At 36.8% G+C, this 17,890-nt stretch overlaps 1 protein-coding gene across 3 annotated transcripts in view; it reads right to left on the bottom strand.

The window, feature by feature from the left end:
* The window catches only part of PIGK (phosphatidylinositol glycan anchor biosynthesis class K), a 142,460-nt gene that overhangs the window by 66,175 nt on the left and 58,395 nt on the right, over positions 1 to 17,890 (bottom strand). For all 3 annotated transcript variants that reach the window (XM_082420761.1, XM_082420759.1, XM_082420760.1), the window contains one exon: positions 16,708 to 16,880. In XM_082420761.1, the coding sequence (XP_082276887.1) occupies positions 16,708 to 16,880 (173 nt within the window). The remainder of the gene's footprint in view (positions 1 to 16,707; positions 16,881 to 17,890) is intronic.

Genomic DNA, 17,890 nt, shown 5'->3' with positions numbered 1-17,890 from the left:
TTCCATCCAAAAACAGCAGATTACACTTTCTTCTCCAGCGTGTACCGAACATTCTTCAGGATAGGTCACATCTTGGGTCACAAATCAAGCCTCAGTAAATTTAAGAAAATTGAAATCATATCAAGCATCTTTTCTGACCACAACGCTATGAGATTAGAAATGAATTACAGGGGAAAAAACGTAAAAAACACAAACACATGGAGGCTAAACAATATTTTACTAAATAACCAAGAGATCACTGAAGAAATCAAAGAGGAAATCAAAAAATACCTAGAGACAAATGACAATGAAAACACGATGCTCCAAAACCTATGGGATGCAGCAAAAGCAGTGTTAAGAGGGAAGTTTATAGCTATACAAGCCTACCTCAAGAAACAAGAAAAATCTCAAGTAAACAATCTAACCTTACACCTAATGGAACTGGAGAAAGAAGAACAAACAAAACCCAAAGTTACCAGAAGGAAAGAAAGCATAAAGATCAGAGCAGAAATAAATGAAATAGAAAAAAAGAAAACAATAGCAAAGATCAATAAAACTAAAAGCTGGTTCTTTGAGAAGATAAACAAAATTGATAAACCATTAGCCAGACTCATCAAAAAAAAAGGGAGAGGACTCAAATCAATAAAATTAGAAATGAAAACGGAGAAGTTACAACAGACACTGGAGAAATACAAAGCATCCTAAGAGACTACTACAAGCAACTCTATGCCAATAAAATGGACAACCTGGAAGAAATGGACAAATTCTTAGAAAGGTATAACCTTCCAAGACTGAACCAGGAAGAAACAGAAGATATGAACAGACCAATCACAAGTAATGAAATTGAAACTGTGATTAAAAATCTTCCAACAAACAAAAGTCCAGGACCAGATGGCTTCACAGGTGAATTCTATCAAACATTTAGAGAAGAGCTAACACCCATCCTTCTCAATCTCTTCCAAAAAACTGCGGAGGAACGCTCCCAAGCTCATTCTATGAGGCCACCATCAACCTGATACCAAAACCAGACAAACATACTACAAAAAAAGAAAATTACAGACCAATATCACTGATGAATGTAGATGCAAAAATCCTCAACAAAATACTAGCAAACAGAATCCAACAACACATTAAAAGGATCATACACCATGATCAAGTGGGATTTATGCCAGGGATGCAAGGATTCTTCAATATACGCAAATCAATCAATGTGATACACCATATTAACAAATTGAAGAAGAAAAACCATATGATCATCTCAATAGATGCACAAAAAACTTTTTACAAAATTCAACACCCATTTATGATTAAAACTCTCCAGAAAGTGGGCACAGAGGGAACCTACCTCAACATAATAAAGGCCATATATGAAAAACCCACAGCAACCATCATTCTCAATGGTGAAAAACCGAAACCATTTCCTCTAAGATCAGGAACGAGACAAGGATGTCCACTCTCACCACTATTATTCAACATAGTTCTGGAAGTCCTAGCCACGGCAATCAGAGAAGAAAAAGAAATAAAAGGAAAACAAACTGGAAAAGAAGAAGTAAAACTGTCACTGTTTGCAGATGACATGATACTATACATAGCGAATCCTAAAAATGCCAACAGAAAACTACTAGAGCTAATCAATGAATTTGGTAAAGTTGCAGGATACAAAATTAATGCACAGAAATCTCTTGCATTCCTATACACTAATGAGGAAAAATCTGAAAGAGAAATTATAGAAACACTCCCATTTACCATTGCAACAAAAAGAATAAAATACCTAGGAATAAACCTCCCTAAAGAAACAAAAGACCTGTATGCAGAAAACTAAAAGACACTGATGAAAGAAATTAAAGATGATACCAACAGATGGAGAGATATATCATGTTCCTGGATTGGAAGAATCAATATTGCGAAAATGACTATACTACCCAAAGCAATCTACAGATTCAATGCAATCCCTATCAAATTACCAATGGCATTTTTTACGGAACTATAATAAATCATCTCAAAATTTGTATGGAGACACAAAAGACCCTGAATAGCCAAAGCAGTCTTGAGTGAAAAAAACGGAGCTGGAGGAATCAGACTCCCAGTCTTCACACTATACTACAAAGCTACAGTAATCAAGACAATATGGTACTGGCACAAAAACAGAAATATAGATCAATGGAACAAGATAGAAAGCCCAGAGATAAACCCACGCACCTATGGTGAACTAATCTATGACAAAGGAGGCAAAGATATACAATGGAGAAAAGACAGTCTCTTCAGTAAGTGGTGCTGGGAAAACTGGACAGCTATATGTAAAAGAATGAAATTAGAACACTCCCTAACACCATATACAAAAATAAACTCAAAATGGATTAAAGACCTAAATGTAAGACCAGACACTATAAAACTCTTAGAGGAAAACATAGGAAGAACACTATTTGACATAAATCACAGCAAGATCTTTTTTGATACACCTCGTAGAGTAATGGAAATAAAAACAAAAATAAACGAATGGGACCTAATGAAACTTAAAAGCTTTTGCACAGCAAAGGAAACCATAAACAAGACGAAAAGACAACCCTCAGAATGGAAGAAAATATTTGCAAACGAATCAACGGACAAATGATTAATGTCCAAAATATATAAACACCTCATGCAGCTCAATATGAAAGAAACAAACAACCGAATCCAAAAATGGGGAGAAGATCTAAATAGACATTTCTCCAGAGAAGACATACAGATGGCCAAGAAGCACATGAAAAGCTGCTCAACATCACTAATTATTAGAGAAATGCAAATCAAAACTACAATGAGGTATCACCTCACACCAGTTAGAATGGGCATCATCAGAAAATCTACAGAACCAGGCAAGATGGCGGAAGAGTAAGACGCGGAGATCACCTTCCTTCCCACAGATACATTAGAAATACATCTACACGTGGAACTGCTCCTACAGAGCACCCACTGAACGCTGGCAGAAGACGTAAGACCTCCCAAAAGGCAAGAAACTCCCCTCGTACTTGGGTAGGGCAAAAGAAAAAAGAAATAACAGAGACAAAAGAATAGGGACGGCACCTGCACCAGTGGGAGGGAGCTGTGAAGGAGGAAAGGTTTCCACACACTAGGAAGCCCTTTCACAGGTGGAAACTGCGGGGGGCAGAGGGGGGAATCTTCGGAGCCACGGAAGAGAGCACAGCCACAGGGGTGCGGAGGGCAAAGCGGAGAGATTCGCGCACAGAGGATCGGCGCCAACCAGCACTCACCAGCCCAAGAGGCTTGTCTGCTCACCCGCCGGGGCAGGCGGGGGCTGGGAGCTGAGTCTCGGGCTTCGGTCGGATTGCAGGGAGAGGACTGGGGTTGGCGGCGTGAACACAGCCTGAAGGGGTTAGCGCACCACAGCTGGCCGGGAGGGAGTCCGGGAAAAAGTCTGCAGCTGCCGAAGAGGCAAGAGACTTTTTCTTGCCTCTTTGTTTTGCGGTGCGCAAGGAGAGGGGATTCAGAGCACTGCCTAAACGAGCTCCAGAGACGGGCGCGAGCTGCGGCGATCAGCGCGGACCCCAGAGACGGGCATGAGACGCTAAGGCTGCTGCTGCTGCCACCAAGAAGCCTGTGTGCGAGCACAGGTCACTATCCACACCGCCCCACCCGGGAGCCTGTGCAGCCTGCCACTGCCAGGCTCCCGTTATCCAGGGACAACTTCCCCGGGAGAACGCACGGTGCGCCTCAGGCCGCTGCAATGTCACGCCGGCCTCTGCCGCCGCAGGCTCACCCCGCATCCGTACCCTTCCCTCCCCACCGCCTGAGTGAGCCAGAGCCCCTGAAGCAGCGGCTCCTTTAACCCCGTCCTGTCTGAGTGAAGAGCAGACATTCTCAGGCGACCTACACGCAGAGGCAGGTCCAAATCCAAATCTGATCCCCGGGAGCTGTACGAACAAAGAAGAGAAAGGGAAATTTCTCCCAGCAGCCTAAGAAGCAGCGGATTAAAGCTCCACAAACAACTTGATGTACCTACATCTGTTGAATACCTGAATAGACAACGAATCATCCCAAATTCAGGAGGTGGACTTTGGGAGCAGGATATATTAATTTTTCCCCTTTTCCTTTTTTTGTGAGTGTATATGTGTATGCTTCTGGGTGAGATTTTGTCTGTATAGCTTTGCTTTCACCATTTGTCCTAAGGTTTAGTCCGTCCATTTTTGTTTGTTTTTTTTTTTTTTACTTAAAAAATTTTTTTTCTTAACAGATTTTTTCTTAATAATTTTTCCTTTTTTTTATTTTAAAAAATTAAAAAAATTTTTTTCTTAGTAATTTTTTTATTTTTTATTTTAAAAAATTAAAAAATTTTTTCCTTAATAAATTTTTTCTTAACAATTTTTTCTTATTCTTTATTATAATAGCTTTATTTTATTTTGTTTTATTTTATTTTATCCTCTTTCTTTATTTTTTTCTCCCTTTTATTCTGAGCCGTGTGGATGAAAGGCTCTTGGTGCTCCAGCCAGGCATCAGGGCTGTGCCTCTGAGGTGGGAGAGCCAACTTCAGGACACTGGTCCACAAGAGACCTCCCAGCTCCACGTAATACCAAACAGTGAAAATCTCTCAGAGATCTCCATCTCAAAATCAAGACCCAGCTTCACTCAACCACCAGCAAGCTACAGTGCTGGACACCCTATGCCAAACAACTAGCAAGACAGGACCACAGCCCCATCCATTAGCACAGAGGCTGCCTAAAATAATAATAAGGCCACAGAAACCCCAAAACACACCACCAGACGTGGACGTGCCCACCAGAAAGACAAGAACCAGCCACATCCACCAGAACACAGGCACTAGTCCCCTCCACCAGGAAGCCTACACAATCCACTGAACCAACCTTAGCCACTGGGGACAGATACCAAAAACAACGGGAACTACGAACCTGCAGCCTGTGAAAAGGAGACCCCAAACACAGTAAGATAAGCAAAATGAGAAGACAGAAAAACACACAGCAGATGAAGGAGCAGGGTCAAAACACACCAGACCTAACAAATGAAGAGGAAATAGGCAGCCGAGCTGAAAAAGAATTCAGAATAATGATATTAAAGATGATCCAAAATCTTGGAAATAGAATAGACAAAATGCAAGAAATATTTAACAAGGACGTAGAAGAACTAAAGAGGAACCAAGCAGCGATGAAAAACACAATAAATGAAATTAAAAATACTCTAGAAGGGATCAATAGCAGAATAACTGAGGCAGAAAAACGGGTAAGTGACCTGGAAGATAAAATAGTGGAAATAACTACCGCAGATCAGAATAAAGAAAAAAGAATGAAAAGAACTGGGGACAGTCTCAGAGACCTCTGGGACAACATTAAACGCACCAACATTCGAATTATACGGGTCCCCGAAGAAGAAGAGAAAAAGAAAGGGACTGAGAAAATATCTGAACAGATTATAGTTGAAAAATTCCCTAATATGGGAAACGAAATAGTTAATCCAGTCCTGGAAGCACAGAGAGTCCCATACAGGATAAATCCAAGGAGAAACACGCCAAGACACATATTAATCAAATTATCAAAAAGTAAATATAAAGAAAACATATTAAAAGCAGCAAGGGAAAAACAACAAATAACACACAAGGGAATCCCCATAAGGTTAACTGCTGATCTTTCAGCAGAAACTCTGCAAGCCAGAAGGGAGTGGCAGGATATACTTAAAGTGATGGAGGAGAAAAACCTACAACCAAGATTACTCTACCCAGCAAGGGTCTCATTCAGATTTGATGGAGAAATTAAAACCTTTACAGACAAGCAAAAGCTGACAGAGTTCAGCACCACCAAACCAGCTTTACAACAAATGCTAAAGGAACTGCTCTAGGCAAGAAACACAAGAGAAGGAAAACACCTACAATAACAAACCCAAAACATTTAAGAAAATGGGAATAGTAACATTCATATCGATAATTACCTTAAATGTAAATGGATTAAATGCTCCCACCAAAAGACACAGGCTGGCTGAATGGATACAAAAACAAAACCCATATATATGTTGTCTACAAGAGACCCACTTCAGACCTAGGGACACATACAGACTGAAAGTGAGGGGATGGAAAAAGATATTCCATGCAAATGGAAATCAAAAGAAAGCTGGAGTAGCAGTTCTCATATCAGACAAAATGACTTTAAAATAAAGACAATTACAAGAGACAAAGAAGGAAACTATATAATGATCAAGGGGTCAATCCAAGAAGAAGGTATAACAATTGTAAATATTTATGCACCCAACATAGGAGCACCTCAATACATAAGGCAAATACTAACAGCCATAAAAGGGGAAATCGACAGTAACACAATCATAGTAGGGGACTTTAACACCCCACTTTCACCAATGGACAGATCATCCAAAATGAAAATAAATAAGGAAACACAAGCTTTAAATGATACATTAAACAAGATGGACTTAATTGATATTTATAGGACATTCCACCCAAAAACAACAGAATACACATTTTTCTCAAGTGCTCATGGAACATTCTCCAGGGTAGAACATATCTTGGGTCACAAATCAAGCCTTGGTAAATTTAAGAAAATTGAAATCGTATCAAGTATCTTTTCCGACCACAACACTATGAGACTAGATATCAATTACAGGAAAAGTTGTGTAAAAAATACAAACACATGGAGGCTACACAATACACTACTTAATAACGAAGTGATCACTGAAGAAATCAAAGGGGAAATCAAAAAATACCTAGAAACAAATGACAATGGAGACACGACGACCCAAAACCTATGGGATGCAGCAAAAGCAGTTCTAAGAGGGAAGTTTATAGCAATACAAGCCTACCTCAGGAAACAGGAAACATCTTGAATAAACAACCTAACCTTGCACCTAAAGCAATTAGAGAAAGAAGAACAAAAAAACCGCAAAGTTAGTAGAAGGAAAGAAATCATAAAGATCAGATCAGAAATAAATGGAAAAGAAATGAAGGAAATGATAGCAAAGATCAAAAAAACTAAAAGCTGGTTCTTTGAGAAGATAAACAAAATTGATAAACCATTAGCCAGACTCATCAAGAGAAAAAGGGAGAAGACTCAAATCAATAGAATTAGAAATGAAAAAGGAGAAATAACAACTGACACTGCAGAAATACAAACGATCATGAGAGATTACTACAAGCAACTCTATGCCAATAAAATGAACAACCTGTAAGAAATGGACAAATTCTTAGAAATGCACAACGTGCCAAGACTGAACCAGGAAGAAATAGAAAATATGAACAGACCAATCACAAGCACTGAAATTGAAACTGTGATTAAAAATCTTCCAACAAACAAAAGCCCAGGACCAGATGGCTTCACAGGCGAATTCTATCAAACATTTAGAGAAGAGCTAACACCTATCCCTCTCAAACTCTTCCAAAGTATTGCAGAGGGAGGAACACTCCCCAACTCATTGTACGAGGCCACCATCACCCTCATACCAAAACCAGACAAAGATGTCACAAAGAAAGAAAACTACAGGCCAATATCACTGATGAACATAGATGCAAAAATCCTCAACAAAATACTAGCAAACAGAATCCAACAGCACATTAAGAGGATCATACACCATGATGAAGTGGGGTTTATTCCAGGAATGCAAGGATTCTTCAATATACGCAAATCAATCAACGAGATACATCATATTAACAAATTGAAGGAGAAAAACCATATGATCATCTCAATAAATGCAGAGAAAGCTTTCGACACAATTCAACACCCATTTATGATAAAAGCCCTGCAGAATGTAGGCATAGAGGGAACTTTCCTCAACATAATAAAGGACATATATGACAAACCCACAGACAACATTGTCCTCAATGGTGAAAAACTGAAACCATTTCCACTAAGATCAGGAACAAGACAAGGTTGCCCACTCTCACCACTATTATTCAACATACTTTTGGAAGTTTTAGCCACAGCAATTAGAGAAGAAAAAGAAATAAAAGGAATCCAAATCGGAAAAGTAGAAATAAAGCTGTCACTGTTTGCAGATGGCATGATACTATACATAGAGAATCCCAAAGATGCTACCAGAAAACTACTAGAGCTAATCAATGAATTTGGTAAAGTAGCAGGATACAAAATTAATGCACAGAAATCTCTTGCATTCCTATACACTAATGATGAAAAATCTGAAAGTGAAATTAAGAAAACACTCCCGTTTACCACTGCAACAAAAAAAATAAAATATCTAGGAATAAACCTACCTAAGGAGACAAAAGACCTGTATGCAGAAAATTATAAGACACTGATGAAAGAAATTAAAGATGATACAAATAGATGGAGAGATATACCATGTTCTTGGATTGGAAGAATCAACATTGTGAAAATGACTCTACTACCCAAAGCAATCTACAGATTCAATGCAATCCCTATCAAACTACCACAGGCATTTTTCACAGAACTAGAACAAAACATTTCACAATTTGTATGGAAACACAAGAGACCCCGAATAGCCAAAGCAATCTTGAGAACGAAAAATGGAGCTGGAGGAATCAGGCTCCCTGACTTCAAACTATATTACAAAGCTACAGTAATCAAGACAGTTTGGTACTGGTACAAAAACAGAAATATAGATCAATGGAACAGGATAGAAAGCCCAGAGATAAACCCACGCACATATGGTCACCTTATCTTTGATAGAGAAGGCAAGCATATACAGTGGAGAAAAGACAGCCTCTTCAATAAGTGGTGCTGGGAAAACTGGACAGGTACATGTAAAAGTATGAAATTAGAACACTCCCTAACACCATACACAAAAATAAACTCAAAATGGATTAAAGACCTAAATGTAAGGCCAGACACTATCAAACTCTTAGAGGAAAACATAGGCAGAACACTCTATGACATAAATCACAGCAAGATCCTTTTTGACCCAACTCCTAGAGAAATGGAAAAAATAACACAAATAAACAAATGGCACCTAATGCAACTTAAAAGCTTTTGCACAGCAAAGGAAACCATAAACAAGACCAAAAGACAACCCTCAGAATGGGAGAAAATATTTGCAAATGAAGCAACTGACAAAGGATTAATCTCCAAGATTTACAAGCAGCTCATGCAGCTCAATAACAAAAAAACAAACAACCCAATCCAAAAATGGGCAGAAGACCTAAATCAACATTTCTCCAAAGAAGATATACAGATTGCCAACAGACACATGAAAGAATGCTCAACATCATTAATCATTAGAGAAATGCAAATCAAAACTACAATGAGATATCATCTCACACTGGTCAGAATGGCCATCATCAAAAAATCTAGAAACAATAAATGCTGGATAGGGTGTGGAGAAAAGGGAACACTCTTGCACTGTGGGTGGAAATGTAAATTGATACAGCCTCTATGGAGAACAGGATGGAGGTTCCTTAAAAAACTAAAAATAGAACTACCATATGACCCAGCAATCCCACTACTGGGCATATACCCTGAGAAAACCATAGTTCAAAAAGAGTCATGTACCAAAATGTTCATTGCAGCTCTATTTACAATAGCCAGGACATGGAAGCAATCTAAGTGTCCATCATCGGATGAATGGATAAGGAAGATGTGGCACATATATACAATGGAATATTACTCAGCCATAAAAAGAAATGAAATGGAGGTATTTGTAGTGAGGTGGATGGAGTTAGAGTCTGTCATACAGAGTGAAGTAAGTCAGAAAGAGAAAAACAAATACAGTATGCTAACACATATATATGGAATCTAAGGAAAAGAAAAAAAAAAAGGTCATGAAGAACCTAGTGGCAAGATGGGAATAAAGACACAGACCTACTAGAGAATGGACTTGAGGAAAAGGGGAAGGGGAGGGGTAAGATGTGACAGGGTGAGAGAGTGGCATGGACATATATACACTACCAAATGTAAAATAGATAGCTAGTGGGAAGCAGCCGCATAGCACAGGGAGATCAGCTCAGTGCTTTGTGACCACCTAGAGGGGTGGGATAGGGAGGGTGGGAGGGAGGGAGATGCAAGAGGGAAGAGATGTGGGAACATATGTATATGTATAACTGATTCACTTTGTTATAAAGCAGAAACTAACACACCATTGTAAAGCAATTATACTCCAATAAAGATGTTAAAAAAAGAAAATCTACAAACAACAAATGCTGGAGAGGATGTGGAGAATAGGGAACCCTCTTGCACTGTTGGTGGGAATGTAAATTGATACAGCCACTATGGAGAACAGTTTGGAGGTTCCTTAAAAAACTAAAAAATAGAATTACCATATGATCCAGCAATCCCACTACTGGGCATATACCCAGAGAAAACCATAATTCAAAAAGACACATGCACCCCAATGTTCATTGCAGCACTTACAATAGCCAGGTCATGGAAGCAACCTAAATGCCCATCGACAGACGAATGGATAAAGAAGTTGTGGTACATATATACAATGGAATATTACTCAGCCATAAAACAGAACGAAATTGAGTCATTTGTTGAGACGTGGATGGATCTAGAGACTGTCATACAGAGTGAAGTAAGTCAGAAAGAGAAAAACAAGTATCGTATATTAACGCATGTATGTGGAACCTAGAAAAATGGTAGAGATGAACCGGTTTGCAGGGCAGAAGTTGAGACACAGATGTAGAGAACAAACGTATGGACACCAAGGGGGGAAAACCGCGGTGGGGTGGGGATGGTGGTGTACTGAATTGGGCGATTGGGATTGACATGTATACACTGATGTGTATAAAATTGATGACTAATAAGAACCTGCAGTATAAAAGAATAAGAAACAAAAAACAAACAAAAAAAACAACTAATACTAAACTTTCTTTTGGTTTTTGTATGGAAATATGTTAATATAAATGTTTCAGACATTACATGAAATTTCTAAAAATCTTGTATGTTCTGGTATAATGTTATAAGTCATAATTCTAGTTATTACTTTAAAATGTATATCTCAGAAATTAAATTTCCTTGTTAATTGCATTATTATGAACTTTCATCAAATCTTTAACCATGGTCATTTTTAAGTCTTTTGTCATTTACAGACAGTTCTGGGTGTACTCTGATGCTTTCGCAAAAATGTTCCTATAAAAGGGTTTCATCTTCAAGGAATTCATGGAAAAGACTCTGACAAGTACAGGTTTCTGGTAACTGACTATACTGCTGAACTGAATGAATAAGCATTTTCAGAACTCTAATGGAAAACTGATGAATTCATAAAAGTGCTAACAAAAGATCAAGATAAAAAAAAATTAATTACATGGGACTGAGTGAACTGATGAGGATGATTGTAATTTTTGTGACTTTCTGTTTGAATAAGAAAAAAAAAAATCCCACAAGGACTCAGAGGCAAAAAATATACAAATCAATTTTCACTGCAAAGTAAAGGAGCTGTTACAGTGGAGGATTACTGGACTGAATGTCAATATTGTGACATAGTAAAAAAAAAAAAAAAAAAAAAAAAGAATATGATAGGCAAGCCGAAGACTAAGAAAAAATATTTGCATTACATATATCTGACAAAGGACTTATACCCAAAATATATAAAGAAATCTTACAATTCAGTAAGAAAACAACCCAATTTTTCTAAAATGAGCAAAACACTTGAATAGGCACTTCGTGAAACATGTATGAATGACCAATAAGTACATGAAATGATGCTCAATGTCCTTAGCAATCAGGGGTATGCAAATTAAAATCATAATGAGATATTACTACATGCCTATTAGAATAGCTAAAATTAAAAAGACAATACCAAGTGTAATTAAGGAGGTGGAACAACTATTTGTGGAAATGTAAATGGTACAGTGACTACGGCAAATAGTTTGGAAGTTTCTTATAAAGTTAAACATGCACTTCCATATGACCCAGCAAACCTACTCCTAGCTATATTTACTCAAGTGAAATGAAAACTTATATTTGTATGCATTTATAGTGGCTTTATTTAATTGTCAAAAACTAGGGGGCAAAAACAAATGTCCTCCAATTGGTGAGATACAGCAATAAAAGAGAACCAACTACTGATACACGTGACAACAGGTATGAATCTGTCATGCATTATGGCAGTAAAAGAAGCCAGACTCAAAAGAGTACAGAATATACGATTCTATCTATATGACATTCCAGAAAAGGCAAAATTGTGGGGACAGAAAACAGATTAGTGGGATATGAGGGAGAGATTGGAGAAAAGGGAGCATAAGGAAAATTTCTGTAGTGATGGATTGGCATGGTGATGATCCAAGTGTATGCATTTGTCAAAACTCAGAACTATATACTAAAAAGGGTAATTTTACTAAACTCAAAAACAAACAAACGAACAAACCACAGCTGCATACAACAACGTAAATGAATTCCAAAAACATAGTACTAGCAAGAGCAACAAAACATAACATTTAGGGATACATGTTTAGGTGATGTAACTAAGATATAGAGCAAGAAAGTAAACTCCATAAGAGACAGGATCACTGTTAACTTTGAGGGGGAGGGAGAGGGTAGAGATTGAGAAGGGGTGTAAGGGTTGGGGAAACTTCCAGGGTACCAGCATTGTTCTAATTATTTCTCTGGTGGTTACATGAGTATTTGTTTTCTGATAATTCATTGTGCTATCATTTATATTTTATATCCTTTTAAAAGAAAGCAAGCCAAGCAACTCAGGGTAAATTATAAAACAATAAAATGATATATATATTTTTTAGAGGTAGGAAGCATTCCTGGATTCATATCTTGACTTCACCATTTGTTAGATGTGGACTTTAGGCAGGTTTCTTAACCTTTCTCAGCCTCACTTTACTCATCTATATAATGGGAAAATAACACCTGCCTCATAAAGCAATTATGTGAATTAAATGGGATTAGTGTAATTTTTCCTTGAGGGTATCTGCATAGTTCCCAAATTCCTTTTGGAGGGTTCCTCTTATCCACATGGGATGGGCCCCCCAGTAGCCATGATTTTGTGTTAAATGACCCCACTACTGCCCAGCTGGGTCAGTAGTCAAGCTGGGCTAATCAAGAAGCCCTCTGGGGAGCTTAAAATGGAGAATGAGAAAGTTAATTTTGTATCTGGGCTTTATCATGAAGAGAACAGATATAAATCTCTGGAACAGATATAAATTTCCAGAAGAGTAGTGTGCACACATTCTATCCCCTACATTCAGAGCAGAAGAGAAAGAAAAGACTAGAACAGGGGGACAGAGGGAGTACTGCCCACATTTCTGACTGATTTCTGGTTCCTGATTCCAGTCCCTTACTGGGACCTGCCCTTGGGTTCCATAAAACACAGAATACCTATATAATAAATATCTTTAAGGAAACAATGCTAGCTTAGGTTGAATTCTACTATTTACAATTCAACCGTCCTAGATAATATGTTATATAAAGCATGAAGCACATGGAAAAGGCCCAAAATCTAATCTCTGTGACAACAACTGTCTGATCTTTGACCTCCTATATAAGGTGGGGACTTCTTTACCGAGCCCTTGAAAGAGTCCTACTGTGGTGTTCAAAACACAGACTGACCTTGTTAGCCCATTTTCACCCTTTTATCTATAAGAAATCTGTAAGAAAAGAGTCCAGCCTCAAATTTCCTGCTAGATTCAAAATTTTCAGTTGCTAAAGACTGCCTAAAGAGAGAAAGAAATTCTAGTATAACAGAATAAAACTACAACAAAAAAATTAATAGAAAGAATCAAGTGCCTAAATTTAGAGCCTAAAGCAAAAGTCAGACTAGGTAAGATGTCATCTAACAACCAAGATAAAAGTTGAGCATTTACAGTTCATATTGTCCCAGATTCCGTTTTTTTCTTAGGCGATGCCTACAGAATTTACACTTCTACATTTTGGTGCCTGTATTTTTACATTCTCAAGCTAAAGGCTATTTTCCCTATATATCAATAGTTAGGGTACTCTGGTACTCTGAGTAACTCTGACATGGACTTATTACTATATTCCAGAAAGTCCAACTTTTTGAGGGCAGGCTGTTTGCATATTTATCAAAAGTCAACCTATATATACTCAGATAAAGCGGTTTAGAATTAAGTTATATAAGCCAAGCTTATCGCAATCAGTCCTTATTTTACCTCATTTGTTCTTGTAAATAAATTAAAAACACAATAAGTAAAACACACTCTGAAACAACTGTTGTTACTAAGGATATGACTGTAAGGATATGACCTTACTCAATATAAGTATATGACTGTACCTTACTCATATAATATGTATATGTTGGAAGACATACAAAAAACCAATTATTTCATACAGCTACTTCAGTCAATTTTATGTACTAATGTTCTCCATCATATCTGACTTTAGTTTAGTTTAATACACAAAATATGAAATATGGACAATCTGGACAAATGAGTTGTTATTTTCCTAATATATGTAGAAAGCAGTATTTTTAAAAGTTTAACTGCCAATTTTAATAACAGTAACTGTATTGATGTTTTTAACCTAAGATCTGAAAAAATACATATACATTCAAGCCCATAATTTCCTTAATAAAGTAGTTTTTTGTGATAGCTGATCTCTCAAGAATATATAATACTTTTCTCTAAACAAACATCCAATTGCCATTCATACCTGCATATAAATAGCACCTATATATAATGAGATAATATTTCTATCATCCATTCCTGGAACATGTTGGGAACTTAATCCTCCTAAATTAACTGGATAACAAATATCAGTAATTATGAAACCATCTGTAAGCAATGTTCTAAATAAAATTTATTTATAAACACTAGAGGGTGCTCTAATTCAACAGTGTCTGCTCATTGCTGCACACCTGAAACTAACACAACATTGTTAATCAACTATACTCCAATATAAAATAATTTAAAAAACAAAACCAAAAAACAGTGCCTGGTATCTGGCTTTGATGCTTAATATAATTTTCTCCTTGATTAAAGATAAAGGAAGATAATTATCAGCACCAACAATTTTTGCTTTAGAACTAATACATGGAGATACTTTATGAGACAAAAATTTCATCTTTCCAGAATATATAATAAAACTTAGAAGAATTCCACTGAAATCATTTTTATTTTACAATTATTATATATTTAATATCGTGTTAAGTGGATAGAATAGAAAATAACACAGAAGAAGTATAAAGATAGTCCTTATCGCTAAAGGAAATTAATGCAATATTCAGACGATTAAGAGAAGGTGTATCTTGTATCTTACAGGCTTAAGTTCAAGGGAAATTACAAAACGAATTTGGTAAAAACCATATAGCAGCTCAATTTCAATTTCAGTTGCTAAGTATTAAGGTATAGTTTAGCTATTTTACGAAAGTAATTTTAAATTTTAAATAATAAATAAAAGTGATATTGTTGTAGGGTATCACCTGCTGTCTCAAGAAAATATTTTTTAAGCCAACAGATACAGGAAATTGAAAAAGAAAAAATCCAACGCTTTGAATATCCATAATAGGAAATAATAAATAATAATATCAATTTCAAATCTTCATAAGGAATAATTTAATGTTAGTTTTTTAATCTATTTCTAAAACATTCACAAGCTCAATTATAAATCTTTGAAATTTTCAAAATTAAAAGTAATTTATATGCCGCCATTTGACAATCCAGAAAAGTTCCCTGGAGTATGAGTTTCCAATAGACAGCATTAAACAATCCCAAATAACAAAGTTTAATGGCTAGGAAAATATACGTCTATATAGTTCAAGAAAGTGGCTATTAACTGAGACACTATTTAATCCAACAAAGTATTGTGCCTTTAAAAATGTTTACAGAGAAGAAAACAAGCAGAACATTATAAATACTTCTAAATTCACATACCCCAAATCAACCAGTCTCTCGCAATCTCTCTCTCTCTCTCTCTCTCACACACACACACACACACACACACACACACACACACACACGTGTGCGCGCACATGCACACTCACTACTCACACACACACAGTCCACTCCCCAAGAGGGGAGTACTTGGCTTATACCTCTCTCTCTCATTCTCTTCCCTAATTAATAACTAAGAGCCCCCAAAGAAATCCTAAAGATAAACTTTTCAAGATTAATAGAATACAACACTAGGCAAAAGCGAGAGACAGGACTGAACCAGGCTCACAAACTACCCAGACTCTACGAACCAAAATACGTGGCAGAGAACTAATCAGATTGCTGGAGCCCAGAGAAATTCTGAAAATGCGAGCACTGTGTTATAGTTTGAAGTATATATTTGGCACCTATATTCTTTTGGCACTCACTTCCCCTTTATATGTTTATCTGCCTTGCATCTACCAGATTCCTAGTGCCCTACTATACTCTAAATGCCCAGCTGCCAACTTCCCTATTCAGTGTCACGTCATTTAACACCTTCTACTGCAATGGGTGACAACATACACATTGTTAGAGAGTATTAATAGTGTTTGAAACATTCACATACCTGCCCCATCATGAAGGTCTTCTGAACCATCATATATACCTCTACTGACAGAAAAGTATGGCTCTGAGATAGTCAGTTGTTGTGAAAGTTTTAGTCCTTTTTAAAGCAAGCCTGAACTCATACTTCTACAAACATATTTTGGAGCTACAACATAACCCTAATCAAGATCTTAGCTTCCCATTGATATTTACAGCTTTTGCCCATTAATCTGAAAAGCATAGGGGCTACATAAAGTAAAGAATGGATAGAAATGTGTGATTTTCTTTATAAATACTAATTTTCTTCTCTTAATATAATGTAACATAAAAATTTACAAATCATGAGACTAGAATACTCTATTCAAATAATAATTTAAGATGAATACCTGCTTTCCATGATTCCTGAATCTGGCTGCAAACTAATAGTCTCTGTTGTAATTTCCACTTTCCGTACACTTCCAAAGAAATCAGTTATCAGGACATTTTTAGGATCCCTCTGAAAAAGATCAGTGCGATGTCCAGGAGTAGACACACATAGACTTTTGGGGCATACCTGAAACTGAAAAAAATATGGACAACAATAATAAATACACATGCTTACATATTCATACAACTTTTATTAAATCCATTAATACAATATAGTAGACTGTAGTATATTTTCAAAGCTCTCCCAACCTAAAGAAACTACTGGTTCTAAAGATTAAAGTTTCTTTGCTATCGTAATGCTTGACACTTTAAGAAGCTTTACAGACATTAGAATAGGTTATCAATAAAACAGGAAGATGGCAAGGGAACGAAAAAACATTCACTTTTTTAAATCATATGTTACAAAGTTTATTTTGAACAATTATTTATGAGAACTCATAGGCAACACTATGACAAGAGAATTGCTTTTTTTCTGTATCTGTATCCATCTCAGTGGAATGCTCTACCAGAGCAGTTTTTTAAACATTTTGTGATCATGACCCTTCATTCAAACTTTAAATTCAAATAAAATATTACATAGTAGCTCAATATGTAAAAAAGATGAAACCAGAGCTGCTCTGGATTGCAGGAAGTTAAGCATAGCCTCCTCGTTAGCTATCCCCCTCATCCTCCTGCTGTGAATCTACAAAAACCATTCTATAAATCAAGTAACTTCCTTAGTTTATCCATGATAAAAATAACAAACCCAAAGCACCTCAATACACTATAGTGCTCCAGAGAATAGTCTGAAAACTATAACTTCACCACTACACAGATCTCACAATATTTTTTATGTTTATCTTATTCCTAATATTCAACATCAGTGCATTACCAAGGACCTTTGCAGGACACTTGGTCCATGCCAAAAGGTCCTTGATATTTGGTCCTGTCCAAAACTATTTGGCATGAACCAAATATGCTCATGAACATTTGGACAAGACCAAATTTCAAGGACCTTTTGGCATGGGCCAAATGTCGTATGGACGTTTTGGACAGGACCAAGTGTCTGCTAACCCCAGACACATGTTCATTCACTCAGCAAAGCATAAAAAGTGTCTATTATACACACTTCACACGGTTACCTTCCATAGGGGATACAAAAAT

Source organism: Balaenoptera physalus, assembly GCF_965194825.1.
Source record: "Balaenoptera physalus genome assembly, chromosome: 1".
In the NCBI taxonomy this organism is placed as follows: Eukaryota; Metazoa; Chordata; class Mammalia; order Artiodactyla; family Balaenopteridae; genus Balaenoptera; species Balaenoptera physalus.
Note: the sequence above shows the minus strand (reverse complement) of the source record. Positions and strands in the feature narration are given on the sequence as shown.